This window comes from Typha latifolia, chromosome 4 (assembly GCF_019914945.1).
Source record: "Typha latifolia isolate L0001 chromosome 4, TyphaL0001v2, whole genome shotgun sequence".
Taxonomy (NCBI): Eukaryota; Viridiplantae; Streptophyta; class Magnoliopsida; order Poales; family Typhaceae; genus Typha; species Typha latifolia.
This window is the reverse complement of record NC_133089.1, coordinates 17606293-17622264: the sequence shown is the minus strand read 5'-3', so window position 1 is coordinate 17622264 and position 15972 is coordinate 17606293. Positions and strand designations below refer to the sequence as shown.

The window sequence follows — 15972 nt, the reverse complement described above, 5'->3', positions numbered from 1 at the left end:
TGATTAAATTAATTTCAAGGTAGACCGTTCTTGTTAATTAGCTAAATTAACTTAGAGATTAAAGAGGGAGAAATAAAGGAAAAGAAAGATAGACCTATCACACAGAATGCAGCCCCACAAGTACACGTATCTCTAAAGTTTGAAACATCATAGATATTGGATATTATACATTGCCTTAATGAGAAGAAGATCTAATTGACTCTAATTTCTCTTTCTAGAAGAAAGATATGTTTTAGAAGAAAAAAAAAATTAAAAGTAGGAAGCTTATTCTTGAGTGGTTAATATATATTGATGAGAGATAAACTAAAGATGGATGTAATTAATTAAGGAAGTTGCATGGATGGTATATACTTAACTAGCTTTTAAAAAGTATGTGGGGTTAAGGTATATGCATGCATGTGGACTGCAGCTTACGAGTACAATTTCATCCCAATTGCCTCCTAAAAAAGACTGCTCTACCTTTTCCTCCTTTTCTTTTTTTTCTTTTTCCTTCTTTATTCCTTTGCCTTTCACAACCAGACAAAACCAAAAGCTCCCTCTCCATCTCCCTCCTCACTCTCTCCAGGCCTTGCCCTCTTCATCATTCTCCTAATTATTCAAAGACCAAATCATTACGCTCCCATGGGAAAAGAAAAACTAATGAATTGAGAACTAGTTGATCTATACCAAGAGGTGAAACAATGTCAAGAAAGATGTACACTCAATATGATGGTGATCTTCTGCAGTACAAGTGACTTTATGTGTAAAAAAAATTTCACGAAAGCTGGAGATGTTACATCACAATATCACACGATGCAGAGGCAGAGTTCCAGGCTTCTATTTGACTCACAGGTTCCAAAGAAGGAAGGGGGGAAGAAAAAAAAAATCACTGCATGCAGCCAAAGGTGTTGGTAAATTTTATGTCATCATAGATAAGTCAACATATGTACATGTGGATGTTTGAATTGGGAAATGATTGCAGTGGTCCAATTGTAAGTAAAGCTCCATTGGGTCATATATAGTGGGCTTCACATTACCTCTAAGGCTCGGAGTGCGTGATGGGTAGCAAACCAAGGACATGTTTGTCTCGAGATCTACCAAGAATACTGGGTCAGCTCCAAAGGTGGTTGTCTAGCCTTGCTGAGAAGGACGGCGTGGGTGCGATAAGCCCCACCTGATCATGCCTTCATAGATAAAGTTTATTATCACAAAAATTATACCTCACCTCAATCAATAGATTTGATACAAAATTAATACATTCAAAAGAATGGCTTTATAGAGAGAGGACTGCATGCATCAGTAGTAGATTACTGTGATAATTCTATTCCGAGAGTTAGGAAATGCTAAAAAAAGAATAGTATAATTAATAGGCCTATAATTTTTCTTTCTTCTTCTTCTTCTTCTTCTTCTTCTTCTCCTTTGCTGTATATATGTTTGTATGTTGAGCTCCAAAAAATTCCCATGGATATTCTTGTTAATATACTGAACTACTGAAGCAGGTATATCCAAGAAGTGAAAATTCTCTGTACAAGTTCAGCAGGAGTCCTCTTTAAGGCAGGAAAGAACCAATGAAGGAACAGAGTTCAGTTAATATACTCTGTCACCTCTTTTATTTATCTTGACTACTACATTGCTTCTGAGTATCTGCTGAAATTTCCAGCATGTCAGCTAACATGTTTGTCAGTTCTGCAATCTTTTTTGTCTACCATCTGTACCAATCTAAGTTTGAAAATGATTCAGGATAAGATGAGATAGATAGGCAAATTAAATTTATTCACCATGCAAACATGCATGACCAAGTAGTTGTACAGAAGGAAGTATAACTTTCTTAGTACCAAACAGGTATTCCGCAGTCAAATGAGACAAATAGATGGCACAGCATCATCAGGGTGCTGCATTCATTACCCAGAATCCTAAGACAGATTATTGCTATTCTTGTATGGAGTGTTTGCAAACCTCCACGAATATTCCTCAACATGTTCAGGGGCCCTATGACCAGCCACCTCGTCGGCACAAATTGCAGCTGAAATCTCTTCTATGTCCTTCTCAGTGAGCTTCACACTCAACGAGCAAATATTGTCATCAAGATTATTCACTTTTGTTGTCCCTGATAAATAGGAAATAAAGAATCAAACTACATGAACAGCGATAGTTTCCACTAACATTTGAACTTTGAGTAACCATAGATTACACAAAGTCATATGAAGTCGTGAGTGTTCATAAATTCTCAAAGTTCAATAAAAGGTTCAAGAATGAATGGCTGGGCAGTCTTATACATCTCTTGGTGAGCTATTATTCATAAATATTAAATACATGGCAGCTGGTGTTGCCACCATCTAGACAGCTACATGTTGATTTTGTAGGCCTTACTTCAGATTGATGTTGAGACAGAGTAAAACTTATTGTCGCGACAAACACCAACAAGAGAGTGACTGATAATAGATCCATGCATCTCGCCATACCGTTCTTGGATATTGGAATTAAAGCTGAAGGACCATCCTCTTCTACTTTGATGGCATACAATACCAAGGGATCATTAATCTATGAATGCTCTGACAATAAAGGACTAGTACTATGTGGAATGCAAACTATGATGCACGTGCAAGGAGTTCTCAAAGCCAAACCTCCTATCCAATCTTAACAAGTCACTAAGGTATATACAGCAGAATGAAAACGACATCAACTCTGACCATCAAAAATAAATTTGTCCTAGATAACATATGCAACTATGCAAGTGGCCTAAAAGAAATTAACCAAAGCGGAAAATGAAGATAATACTACTGAAGCTATTATCAAGTCCAATAGGCAACAGAAAATGAATATGATTTAGAAGATAACTCAAGTCAACAGATAAGGACAAAATTGTGAAATGTTTATCAGTAATTACAGATACTGATCAGCTCCAAATACAACTCGCCGTCGTGAGCCTCCTTGTCACACTGTTGCTCGCCACCGGAGGGAGGAGAGACCGAGAGAGCTCAAGAGGGAACAGACTCAAGAGGATTTAGGGCTTGATTGGGGAAAGTGATGAGTTTTTATGGGGAAAGTGATGAGTTTTTATCTTTATTACTAAATCGGGTAGACCGCACCTACCCAACCCAGTATGAGTGCAAAGCACCATTGCGGTCCGCCAACCGCCATTGCGGTCTGCCAAGTCTGCCAAGGCGGTCAGACTGCCAAATGACAGCCGCATACGTACTGATGAATATTACCAAAGACTTGTTTATTTTCTGGTACTTACAAAACAAGTGATGACTGAGTAGAGAAACAAGATTCCCTAGCCTAAATATTTTCTGCTAATTTAATATCAGATGAATCAAAAAGGTTTACCATGAAGGAACCTATGAAATGCTATCAGAACAGAATAAGCAAGTTAAAGAGGGCATAGAATATATTAAAAGCTTTCTGTTATACAAGGAGCAACTAATTCAACCGGATGAAAGAATAAATTAAAGAACAGTGCCATCTGAAGTTAACCTGATAATGCAATTAACAAATAGGTCAGGCCATCAGGGTAATGCAATATCTCATGCAAATGACACAGCTGAAAAACAGTCATAGCCATATCTCTAAAAGATGACACACAAGGTGAAGTGCATAAAGCTAAACAAAATGAAGAACTTGAATAATACACCACACTAAAATTTGCTGATGTACAAGCATCTGTAGAAAGTTGAAATCTAAGAAACACAAAAAGAATGAAAAGCAAGAAAATGTAATTCTTAGCAACATGCAGGCGATTAGAGAAACTATGATGAAAGTCTAAGGGAAAGAAGAAAAATAAAAGGTTGCACTTCCAACATCAACATTCTGTGGTGTCCAGAAGAGAGTTGGGTTGTTGGCTGACCAACTCTTGTACAATATATTGGGCTGCATGAGGGGATAGGTGGAAGAGATAAAAAGAAACTCTCCATAATTCTCCACCACCTTGTGATCAACCAGGACAACCAAGTTTGTCCGTGACATTCGTATTCAGTAAATCAAAGAGCTGGATTAGTTCTTTAAGAGTTGTCATCAAGGTCATCTAACAAAGCAATCTAGCAACTAGGCTCACATTGCTCTTAATCATAACAAACAAATATGACACATCAAAAGATGTAAGACATTTCTATAAGACAAAACAATCTTCTGTATGTTTCAACAAAGCAGTGAGATTTCTCTAGCATTTATCAGACACCATTTCTGGACTGTCACTTTTAAATTTCAAACTTCTTACCAGGTATAGGAACCACCCCATCTCCTTGGTGCAGAACCCAAGCTAGAGCAAGTTGAGCAGGGGTACAGATATGTTTCACAGCTAAGTTCTCTAGTCGTGCATACAGAATCTTATTCTTTTCCAAGTTCTCTCCAGTGAACCTTGGAATTATAATCTGAGAAAATAGGAAGGATAATAAGTTGATGCACAATAATTTCAGCATTTATAAGCAAAATCTGGTATACTTGACAATAAAATAAGTTAAAGAACAACTGCCTTATTATTCTTTGTTTACCAAGAAACTATTTGCAGGCAAATTCTCTTTCACTCCTCTTCCACCAAAAAACCCACGTCCAAGAGGGCTGTAAGGAACTATTCCAATCCCAAGTTCCCTGAAGTCAAAATCATCTATTTCAAATAACAGAGTGACAACATCCAATGTTGGAAAGTATAACGACTTGAGCACACCAACCAAGCAAAATATGTTTAATAAGAAAAGGGGCAGTGTTCAAGGAGCTAATTGTCTTCGAATTTTAGGTGGAAAATCCCATCTAGCAAAAACTAAGGGGCAGTCACTCAAGTAACTTGTGGTTGTATAAATCGATGTATGAGGAGCCAACTGGCTATAAAAGCTTTCCACCATGTCTTATTAATTCTCTGATCAAGCTCCTCAAAGTTTAAATTTGAAGAACAAGTTACATATTTTTCCAAGGTGCAGCTAATACTTAATAGAGATCTTAGCTAGCAAATTTGAGATTTTCCTGCAATGAAAATTCAGAACTATTTTTGCCCTAGAATGGAATTAACCCATTTTAGGAGGAAAAAATTAGAAGTTGCAAGGATAAGTAGTACCAATTAGGATTACAAAGGTTTCGGAAGTTGAAACGACGCCGGTTGTTGCATTTTCAAGGGCAGACATGAATATCTGATTTACCTTTATTATATAGGAGTAAATATATAATGTAAAACCAACGATGGTTTAAGTATTCATCGTAGCTGTAAGAACCACTACTGGTTGTGAAAAGAGAACTACTATTGTATATTCTCATATCATATCTTCTATACAGTGATCAGAAGCCATCTAAAGAGGCTTTAAGATCATTGTGAAGTTGTAAGAAAATGCGGCACAATTCATTCAGTAGAAAATACTGAGCAGACCTGCAAACTGGGACTATCTCCTCTTCAATATCGCGAGTCCACAGTGACCACTCCATTTGCACTGCCGTGATCGGATGAACTGCATGAGCACGCCTAATGGTATCCGAGCTGGCCTCTGATAGACCAACATATTTCACCTTCCCTTCTTCCACCAACTTCTTCAGCTCCCCCATCTACCTTAACCAGATAAAAGAATAGCCTATCATACTTACCATCCATTCACTGCAAGACCAGAACAACATGAGCAGATGCAAGTAAAGTTGGTGCTCACCGTTTCCTCAATGGGCACTGATTTGTCTACCCTATGCTGGTAATACAAATCAATGTAGTCAACACCAAGACGCTCAAGGCTCGCTTCACAGCACGCCCGGACATACTCCGGCGTGCCTTTTACGATCATGCCGTCCTTATGAACACCTACGACGCCAAATTTTGTTGCCAACTGAACTTTTTCGCGTGGCAACTGCTTCAGCGCCTACAAAGAACCTTTTTTAAAAAAAAAAACTTCTTGCTCACTACCCACTAATCAACTCCTCACATGAAGAACTACCAAACATCCAAAATCAAGAAATTTAATGAAGAAACATCGAATTCAACCTTTCCGAGCAAGATTTCATTGGTATGGGGGCCGTAAACATTGGAAGTATCAAAAAAGGTAATCCCTTTGTTGAACGCATACTTGATGATGGAAATCCCCGCTTCTTCGCTCATCGGGGAGTTGTATATGCCGGTGAGGCCCATGCACCCAAAACCCAACTTGGAAACCTGGAGGAAAGCAAATAGAGTTGTCCATTATTAGCAAGGAGAGAAGGATTTGGGTAGTACGAAGTGGATTAGGGAGAGAAGATAGAGAAGAAATGACGTTACCTCCAAGCCCTGAGACCCCAACTTTACTGTGGGGATTTGGATTTGAATCTTGATTGGCTCTTCTTCCATTTCTCCGGTCTCTTTTTCAGAATAGTGGAGTTCTCAGAGAAGAGGGAGAGAGAGAGAGGAGTCGGGTGTGCTAAATTCTAATTCGTGGAGGAGATCATGAGCAAGTAACGTGAGTAACTGGACTGCTGCCTCTCATGTTGACCTTTCCAAGAAGTGTATACCATAATAAAATAAATAAATTTGGTCTATATATATATATATATATATATATATATATAATATCAGGTTAAAATGTTTTGGCATTAATAGCTTTCTGACATATAAAAGTTATAGATAAATTTTGAATCTTATTCGACAAATATACTTTAAATTTATAATAAATTATAATACAAAAACTTTATAATCATAATAAAAATTTATTACAAATTCTTTCGACATTTTTATACAAATATCACATGTATATAGCAATGCTAATTTACACCGCCAGAACACGATAAGCAGAATTAAATTCTCGTGATGCCGTTTTAGCCCGTCCCCGATCGTATCGATACCTTAGGTCGAAGAAGAGAACACTATCGATCTCGCGAGAGAGACGAAGAGAGGGATCCATGGAGAGAAGGAGAAGGATAGGATCGATCGGGTCCGCGGAGATCTTTCTAGTCCTGGCGCTTGTCGCGAGCTGCCTCCTCCGCCGCCTTTCCGCCCTCTCCGTCACTGTCAGCGAAATGGAGTGCGTCTACGAGTTCGTCCCCTACGAGGGCGACAACGTCTCCGGGAACTTCGTCGTCGTCGACCACGATGTCTTCTGGACTTCCGATCACCCCGGCCTCGATTTCGTCGTAAGTGGAGCATTTCCCCCCCTGGTTTCTCTTTCCTTTGTCATAAAATTTGGACTTTTAAAAAAAATTATGATGGATCCAGAGGAAAAGGCGGTGGTTTTTAGTTTAGATCTGTGGTTTTTGTGCTTCTAGCGTTCAGAACTGCTAGAATTAACTGCATCAAGTTCTGAGAGTAAAGGTTAAACCGTTTGTTTCTAGTTTCCTTCAATAATTGGCCTTTGTGATGCTGTGATGCTGTACCCTTTGTGATGCACGTCTTCTCCTATAGCAATATAGCTAACAAATTTATATTGACTATTAGATAATTTTCATATATTGACAAGAAACATTTACCTCCTACGCAGGTGACATCTCCTGGGGGAAACACAGTGCAAACAATGAAGGGGACATCTGGTGACAAATTTGAGTTTAAGGCTCCGAGGGCTGGAATGTACAAGTTTTGCTTCCATAATCCATATGGTGCACCAGAAACTGTATCATTCTACATACATGTTGGGCATATTCCTAATGAACATGACCTAGCTAAAGATGGTTAGTAGCATGTAAATGTAATAGCTCCTCTAATTATGATAAACAGCTGTTTATCTTTCTGTGCAGTCAAAAACAGATGCCAAATTTAGTTTTTCAGTTTCTTTTCTTTTCAATAACAATAAGCTGCTGGACTAATTCAAATTGTTTTATATTTGTTTCTCTCTTTATATTGCAGAACATTTGGATCCTATTAATGTGAAAATCGCACAGCTTAGGGAAGCACTGGAATCTGTGACAGCTGAGCAGAAATACCTGAAAGCGCGTGAAGCTCGGCATCGTCATAGTAAGCTAAAATTTATTACTTATTGGGAACAAAAGTTTATCGGTTGTTTGTATTCCCTTAGGAGTATTCTCATATGACTGGACATTATTTCTTGCGCGGATATCTTGTCTGACAACTACAAAGAAGGAATAACTACTCTTGTTATTGCCTTGGTTAATCTCTTTTAGCACCTATGTTTAGGAGTATTCTCATTTGACTAAATGTAATTTCTTTGCACGGATATCTTGTCTGACAACTACAAAGAAGGAATAACTATTCTTGTTATTGCGTCGGTTAATCTCTTTTAGCACCTTTATTTAGGACTTAGGAGTGTTCTCATTTGACTAGATGTTATTTGTTTGCGCAGATATCTTGTCTGTCAACTACAAAGAAGGCATAACTACTCTTGTTATTGCCTTGGTTAATCCCTTTTAGCACCTTTGTTTAGGAGTATTCTCATTTGACTAGATGTGATTTCTTTGCACGGATATCTTGTCTGACGACTACAAATAAGGAACAACTACTCTTGTTATTGCCTTGGTTAATCTCTTTTAGCGCCTATGTTTAGGAGTATTCTCATTTGACTAGATGTAATTTCTTTGCACGGATATCTTGTCTGACAACTACAAAGAAGGAATAACTACTCTTGTTATTGCCTCGGTTAATCTCTTTTAACACCTTTGTTTAGGACTTAGGAGTGTTCTCATTTGACTAGATGTTATTTGTTTGTGCGGATATCTTGTCTGCCAACTACAAAGAAGGAATAAATACTCTTGTTATTGCCTTGGTTAATCCCTTTTAGCACCTTTGTTTAGGAGTATTCTCATTTGATTAGATGTGATTTCTTTGCACGGATATCTTATCTGACAACTACAAAGAAGGAATAACTACTCTTGTTATTGCTCTTTTAGCACCTTTGTTCCCCCAAGCCCCACCCACCCACACACACAAAAAAGAACTTCTCTATCACCAAGTGAACAAAAGCTCATGATTGAGTGAAATATCTTGTTGCATGAAAAAGTTATTATGTAACCTCTTGGTGGCTCGTTTCCCTGAATCATTGTAAGCCTATCAAAATTGTTTATTTTCATATTGGTGTCACATGTGACTTTGCTGTTGTGCACCATACTAGGCCTTGCACACACTCAAGCTTCTCTATTGTGTCTCTTATGGGATACTTTTTGGGTAGGCCATCCTATATCTGTTCCAAACAGCCTGCTTTTTGGTTTTGGATAGATTGGAAGCTTGAGTTTCATTAAGCTCAGGTGAAGTGCAAACCCAATAATTCAATCAATATACATACCAATTGAAACCCATCTCCATTTGTTCTTCTCTATATGTTAAAGAATTAACTTCATATTTGTGGGACATATATCCTATATCATATCTCCAATACTGTAGCTTTTAAGTGCTGAGTGGACTTTTGTATATGATATTTTTTTATTTCAGTATGTGGCCCCTTTATTCATGTATAACTTACTTGATGCAGCAAATGAGAGCACCAGAGGGCGACTTATCTTCTACACATTAGCAGAGTACCTTGCACTTGTCTGTGCAAGCCTCCTTCAGGTAGCTTACATCCGGCGCCTGTTTAGTAAGGCTGCAGCATACAATAGGGTTTAGTACCTAATTTATTATGTCTTGTATGAAGAACTTCCAGCACATGTTGTCATTTTTCTCTAATTAAAACAGACTTGTAAGTTATAACTCTTGTTATCGATCAACTTTGACAAAACCATGCAGCCCAGTGTAGAAAGTTGTTGTATCTTAAGGGTGTGTTGATGTACTTCTGGAAAGTAAACAGGTATTGCTTGATCTTAAGAACAGAGGATTTTTTTTTTTTTTTGTGGTTTCGACAATGTGGTTATACAATTCTAGTATACTCCAGCATGTCATCCGAGAATATGTACCATTTCCTGGAGTTCTTTTTTCTTTTATAAGCTGATTGCCCTCGCATGAAATGGGCGGTATCTGGGACTTTGTTCTTCTTTTTTTTCTTTTTATTGGGAGTTTATAGGAAGGGCTGTTTCATTGAATAAACTGTGAAACGTAAGTTAGTCAGTTTGAGGTACTGATCCACTTTGGCTATTTGAGAAAGTGGAATAACTGGAAGGGCTGGAATTGACTTCTGAAACATGAGGTATCTCAATACAGGGAACCGACAAACATATTTGTATAGAAGATGAAAGGAAACTCTTATAGTACGTCACAGAGGTTTTACAAACGTTACTTCTATAAACAAGAACTTGCCTTTCGTAATCAGTAAGCTTCAGATTACCATTGCCCTCTGCCAATAGAAGCTCATATCAGGTAAGTTGCATTGTACACACAGATCACCCTTTTGCTTTCACAAGATTACATTTGATTTTGCTATATATGGGAGTGGTTCCCATCGAAACAAGCATATGAGAAGTTCTCCCCCATTTCAATGACATTAAAAGCTTTGCAGGAGACGTGTTTCATCTTATAAAACCTGTGCAGCTATAGGGTATAACATCTGTTACACTAAAAGCTTTGCAGGAGACGTGTTTCATCTTATAAAACCTGTGCAGCTATAGGGTATAACATCTGTTACACTAAACTCTTGGCCATTGTGGGCTCACTACCTGCAGCAGCAAACAGAACACTGTCAGAGGACTTCAATTGGAATTCCAATTGTATTGGTCAAAATATATATTGAATACGAAGAACATATGTAAACATAGGCACTTGCGGTGGTATTCTGTGCAAAAGAAAAAAAAATTGCCAGTAAGCCTACTGGGCAATAGGTAGCTACTAAGCAATTTCTGACTAAGCTCATCAACAAGTTGAAATGCAAGAAGGGGTGCGAAAAATATTCTTGCTCTATAATTTGACAGGTAAAGGGTGGTAAATCCACAAACCTCTAATGTGCTGAAGACTAATATCATCCTGCTAGCTACAACTGATGGCTCTTCTGAACGGCCAATCACAGCCATTTGTTCTAGCTGCAGAGTCTTCACAGGTAACCTGTAACAGCACATGTAGATAACAGTCACAACAGAGAGACCTAACTCACAGCTTAACAAGTCAAAATATGATAAAATCCAGTCGAGCCAGTCAGCAAGGTGATTTCCAATTCAAGTAGCTGGCAACAATCAGCAAAGTATAGAGTATACTCAGTTGACACAACAACACCACTAACTCATTTTATTACATCTTATCTACTATAGAGTATACTCAGATAAGGGGAAGAAGGCACTCTAAGATCATATATCTGTAGAATTAAGAAAACTACAATCATGTACCTTTTTTAAAACAGGATGTGCTTTTTAGATAACAATGCTAGTATTTACCATTGATTGAGACAGAAACATTACAAGGAAACAATGTAACAAGTCCCTTCTAGATGTTTGTTAAAGCAATTGCTAGAGAAGCAAATCTAGAAAAGGAAAACAATAGGAACAAAAGGTGTCTAAACTCTGGAGGTAGTACAAAGAGTATCATCTCAGAACAGAATACGTTTACCATGCCATTCCTCTTATATAATAAGCATTTGCAATGAGAGCACAAAACCCTTTCCACTGATGCAAGATCTCAGTCGACACTGGAGGCGTAGAAGACCATCTAATAACGGTTGGCTGTGGAGTGCATAGGATTGTGATAAACACAATACTCAGCCATAAAATACATTCATGAACCTATATGAGACAAAACAAACTGGCATTACATTTCGAAAATTTTATAATTTGACTATGATATTGCAAGTAAAATGCTTCAAAATATCCAACCCGCTGCTCTACCAGTTGAGTAAAAAGTAAAAACATATATAATGTTTGTTTTCTTTGAGAAACTAAATTTTATCTATTCAAAGTAAGATGACTACAAGCAGCTGCAGAGATATCAGAGCTCAACAATTGTAAGAGATCATACAGCCAATCATGATGGAGCCATATACATCCTGGGGGGCAACGGCCCGATAGACTTTGGAAAATTTTATAACGAACTTTTAGTTAAGGTTCCAATATTCTGTACAATAGAATGTGACCAAAGCACTAGTAGCCCCCTTTACTGGTCACTTCTTGCTCTGCCGTTGCAACCAGTTATCGATCCAAATACAATTATGCATGTCCACATTCCACTCTTTAGCCTAGTCAGCCAGCCATCATCCAATTTACCCAAGTACAGTTAGACTGCCTTTCAATTTGCTAATGAATAGCACATGCAGAAGAATTGTTGCGTTACAAGACAAACAAAAAAACTTAGTGTCACAGCTATTAACTATAACAGAAGTTTAAAAATCTCCAACCTCCTCAGAGAAAATCTTGAATTTCACACTAGTGCCTCCTCCAAAGGTTTGCAGGTCTTCAATCTCATCACCAGAATCTTTCATATCCATTAGTTCTTTCCTTAAACCCTCATCAGTACAACCAAGTGCATATGCATTGACACCAGCGCTGATGAATTCCTAGTTGAATGAACAATGCATAAGTTTTTAGACAGTAAAAAGAATACATCATGTCAATAAGATGCATCATATATGGTGTACAAAGTTATCAAGCCAGAGGACATACTTTCAAGTTGTCTCCACCTCCACGATCAATAACAATTCTATACCGCCTAAACAGGCTGATTGCTATGTTGCGGGATGAGCGGAAATCATCATCTGATGATGCATTAATATGAAAACGATGCTACACAGAATTTAAAGATTGAAAAAATTAAGACAGAAGCATATAATTAATTTCTTCATAAAGAGCACTTTAGAACACTGCAAAATAATTAAAAAAATATGCAAGAAAATAGAGTACCAGCCAGTTATTTTTGCTTCTTTCTTTAAAACTTCTATATAGATGAGGATTCAGTCTGGTAAAGCTATTCTTAAAGGTATTATGCAGCTTCGGCACATAATGGCTTTCCAATGGATCATGTGCTACATTGTTGCTAACAAACTTAGCATGCAGAGCATTGGCATGCACATCCTGCAAAAATGCTTTTGGTTCTTGATCGGCCCGCAGACTTCTTAGTGATGTTGCAACATTTAGTGTCAGCATGTTGCTTCATAGCCAAGTGAAGTATTAGACAGAGGTCTTTTCAGATACAAGCTCCAGATTTTCTACATATTTACCTGACAACAGGAGAACCCTTTTATCTGCAAAACAGTTTGTAGTGAAAAAATTTATAAATCAAGTTTTATATGTCTGAAAGCAAAGGCAATTTTGAGCAAAAAGGCTTCAAATATATGTCAAATTCACTTGATTCAAAGTAGGTGCCATCAAGCAGTTTTGTTTTTCTTTTCTCTGTGTCAGAACATTGACATATTCCATATGAACTTTTATATGCCTTCCTAATCTTACTGTATTTTCACTTGGTCGGTTTGCAAGCCTATCATCATATATGCAAAGGAGATGGCTTTCACTCACTAGCACTTGGTCCATGAAGATATATCAAAGGCCATAATTTTTCTCATACAATGATTTGGTGATGCTATGCACCATTGTCCATCATAAAAACCATAGAAGGAATATCCATTGCAGAACATTTCAATCAAATAGAAATTCCATGATAATCAACTCTGTGTAACAGATAGCACTATTCTATTAACAAAAAAAGTGTTACATATTCTCTCTCTCTTTTACAGTGCTTTAAATACACCCATTCTAAGCAGTCTATTAGCTTCATCAAAATAACACATGCAGATACAAAAACAAAAACAAAAAAAAAAAACTGATCAGAACGCATTCAAGTAGTTTACTAGCTTAACTTAGTCACAGCCCACAACACTGCATCAACAGTACAATAGTAAGTACATAATAATCATCTCCGAGTTGTCCACAAGCATCCAAAAGAAGAAGAACAGCAATGAGAGAAAGAGGTACCAGAAATCATCTCCGAGTTGTCCAAAGCAAAGAGAAAGCGGCTTCGAATAAACTTCTGGGCGAGAAGAGGTGCGAGAGAGGAGAAAAAAAGACGAAATTAAAGGGGAGAAATAAACAAATAAATCTCTAACCACAAGCAAACGAATGGTGACGGCCGCGGAGAAGAAAAAGAAGAGGAGGAGAGCAGCGGAGAAGCCTTCATCGGGCTCTCGCTGTCGCGGAATCTAGTCGGCCCAATATTAAATGGGCTGGCCTACCACAACGGCCCAATAACTATGCTTCGGGTCGGGTTACACCCGTTTACTAAAAATTACAAGATCCGAAACGAATGAAACTTTGGCCAGAAGCATACCATCCTCCTTGTGTAAACTCCATCAGTCAAATCACCACCGTCCATTTCAGTGGAGTAGGTACGGTCAAATAAGGTTGGCAGAGAAGATCATATATGCCAACATAGTAAGAGAATGCATGCATGATACTTTTAACTTTGCACCTTTCTGTGAGATCCATGACACGTCATAATTTAACATATTCGCATGCACAGTTGTGCTTCTAAAGATATAGAGTTGTGCTTAATAAGTAGCCAGATTCATACACATCTTATATGTTAGGTGGACCTTTTCTTATTCTTCTTAAATCAGATATGAGCCGTCGAAATATATAGAAGTCGAGACTGACTTGGCCAATTACAAATAAATATATGTATATATATTGCAGTTGGAAGTCAATCTTCTCAACTTTATATTTATTTATTCAAAATTCTTATGGATTATTGTACGCATCCACTATGTTATTGCAAAGCTTTCATTGTCCTCCCAAGTGAATCATTAGTCAATGGATCGGAGAGATACTTCTAAGAAAGAAAGATAGCCAATGGCCCGTAGGCCGTAGATGTAGATGTACATAATTAAGGGTGCCAATAGATCTCAATTAATGTAACGGTTGAAGGATTCAAATGCCACTTGCTAAAACCAATTGAGTAGATGGATAATTGAATGCATGACATGCAAAACTATTGCACGTCTCCGGAGTAATGTGAGCTCCCCCCCCATATTCTTTAATTATTTCCGACGTGTCATATTCTGTTGAATATTTTTCCAAAATAATACCCAGCAAACCTTTTATTCCGCAACTCGCGCGATGACTCCCCGGCCCGAGACTTTTTCCACTTTTCCTGTTTATTTAAAGCTCGGCCACTCTGGCCCCCACCAACCAATACTAGCTTTCCTTTCACTGGGACCCAGGGAAATCCCATGCTATTCTTGTACGCCTGAGTTCCGTGTGCAAACCATACATACATGATTAACTTTCTCCCGATCCGTGCAGATAGAACCTCGTATTTTCTAAAAGTATAAAGAGGTCCCTGGTTCCAAGATTAGGACTAAGAAACGAATGGTTTAGTTAAGGTCGCACATTTGACTCGAGGTATTGACTTGATCTATTCTTAGGCATGAGGTTTTTAAAGATGAAGTCAGCGGAACGTGTAGGATTCATTTAGTGGCATCACTTGCCCTCTTTTAAAGCAGAGACGTTCGATAAAGACGAAAGGTAAGAGACCAATCTATGATCTAATATTTGATGTGGAATAGAAAGACGTAATTGGGACTTTTAATTTTACCTATATATATATATTTTTATTTTTTATTTTTTTAACACTGGGCTAATAACACAGGTGCTGACGCAACAAAAACCTCATTAATATATGCCATTTTACCGAGCTTTTAATGAATAGGTAAGGAGTCACAATTAAGAAAATAAGTATACTTAATTACCACTCGATCTACCTGGCTTAGTATGATAAGGACTGGTACTCTCTGTTGATTTGGTCTGAGATTTACAATATAGTCGTTTTCTTATTCATTAACTATCATAAGTCTTTATTTTTATTTTTCATTATATTGTATATTGCTCGAGACCAAGTCTGATGAGCCGAATGCTTCTCCTTACGCCTCCATTATAATTCACATGCATGTTGCGTTTAAACTAGATAATGACTCTTTTGTATGTATATGTATATATTGTTTTAAATAATCTCCAAGATCTACACTAATCTAATTGTGATCGATTGAGAGAGGCAAATTAGGAAATTGTGATTAGTTGATTGGATTTATACCACAACATGATATAATTACAATTAGATAAATTAGGAAAGTGTAAAATTAACGTATTTACCCAAAAAAAAAATGTCGTCGTTAAATACAACGACGTAGGCGTCCACTCATCTGCATTCATATCAATAGCGGTCTTTAAATCCTTTGTTTAATGCGACTCGATTAAATTAAACGAATCCACTAA

The 15972-nt window shown here is 37.6% G+C and overlaps 3 protein-coding genes across 5 annotated transcripts; 1 reads left to right on the top strand and 2 right to left on the bottom strand.

Moving 5' to 3' along the window:
* Positions 1 to 1733: 1733 nt before the first annotated feature.
* On the bottom strand, positions 1734 to 6430 carry LOC140787667 (probable aldo-keto reductase 1). Of its 2 annotated transcripts, none has more exons than XM_073136723.1 (7): positions 6200 to 6430; positions 5930 to 6097; positions 5604 to 5807; positions 5333 to 5505; positions 4470 to 4566; positions 4196 to 4349; positions 1734 to 2086 (listed from the first exon to the last, which is right to left on the bottom strand). In XM_073136723.1, exons 1-7 carry the CDS (start codon positions 6266 to 6268, stop codon positions 1893 to 1895), a joined length of 1059 nt encoding a protein of 352 aa, XP_072992824.1. In that variant the 5' UTR covers positions 6269 to 6430; the 3' UTR covers positions 1734 to 1892. The 2 variants fall into 2 exon arrangements, with proteins under 2 accessions (XP_072992824.1, XP_072992825.1); XM_073136724.1 differs by having other exon boundaries at positions 5604 to 5795.
* Positions 6431 to 6685: 255 nt separating this feature from the next.
* LOC140786423 (transmembrane emp24 domain-containing protein p24beta3-like) lies at positions 6686 to 9683 on the top strand. Its single transcript, XM_073134841.1, has 4 exons — positions 6686 to 7047; positions 7392 to 7578; positions 7754 to 7861; positions 9330 to 9683. Exons 1-4 carry the CDS (start codon positions 6817 to 6819, stop codon positions 9461 to 9463), a joined length of 660 nt encoding a protein of 219 aa, XP_072990942.1. The 5' UTR covers positions 6686 to 6816; the 3' UTR covers positions 9464 to 9683.
* A 306-nt stretch (positions 9684 to 9989) lies between these two features.
* On the bottom strand, positions 9990 to 13880 carry LOC140786422 (uncharacterized). Of its 2 annotated transcripts, none has more exons than XM_073134839.1 (7): positions 13678 to 13880; positions 12610 to 12950; positions 12373 to 12492; positions 12108 to 12266; positions 11327 to 11499; positions 10723 to 10828; positions 9990 to 10446 (listed from the first exon to the last, which is right to left on the bottom strand). In XM_073134839.1, exons 2-7 carry the CDS (start codon positions 12850 to 12852, stop codon positions 10417 to 10419), a joined length of 831 nt encoding a protein of 276 aa, XP_072990940.1. In that variant the 5' UTR covers positions 12853 to 12950; positions 13678 to 13880; the 3' UTR covers positions 9990 to 10416. The 2 variants fall into 2 exon arrangements, with proteins under 2 accessions (XP_072990940.1, XP_072990941.1); XM_073134840.1 differs by having other exon boundaries at positions 12610 to 12926; positions 13678 to 13805.
* Positions 13881 to 15972: the final 2092 nt, after the last annotated feature.

Coding starts and splice junctions, on each gene's coding strand:
- LOC140787667 (XM_073136723.1), bottom strand. CDS start 6,268: ATGGAAGAAGAGCCAATCAAGATTCAAATCCAAATCCCCACAGTAAAG. Junction 5,506..5,603: donor CAGTGCCCATTGAGGAAACG/GTGAGCACCAAC, acceptor TGGTTAAGGTAG/ATGGGGGAGCTGAAGAAGTT. Junction 4,567..5,332: donor GAGATAGTCCCAGTTTGCAG/GTCTGCTCAGTA, acceptor TTTTGACTTCAG/GGAACTTGGGATTGGAATAG.
- LOC140786423 (XM_073134841.1), top strand. CDS start 6,817: ATGGAGAGAAGGAGAAGGATAGGATCGATCGGGTCCGCGGAGATCTTT. Junction 7,048..7,391: donor ACCCCGGCCTCGATTTCGTC/GTAAGTGGAGCA, acceptor CCTCCTACGCAG/GTGACATCTCCTGGGGGAAA. Junction 7,862..9,329: donor TGAAGCTCGGCATCGTCATA/GTAAGCTAAAAT, acceptor TACTTGATGCAG/CAAATGAGAGCACCAGAGGG.
- LOC140786422 (XM_073134839.1), bottom strand. CDS start 12,852: ATGCTGACACTAAATGTTGCAACATCACTAAGAAGTCTGCGGGCCGAT. Junction 12,267..12,372: donor GAGGTGGAGACAACTTGAAA/GTATGTCCTCTG, acceptor TCATTCAACTAG/GAATTCATCAGCGCTGGTGT. Junction 10,447..10,722: donor TAGTCTTCAGCACATTAGAG/GTTTGTGGATTT, acceptor TTGCTGCTGCAG/GTAGTGAGCCCACAATGGCC.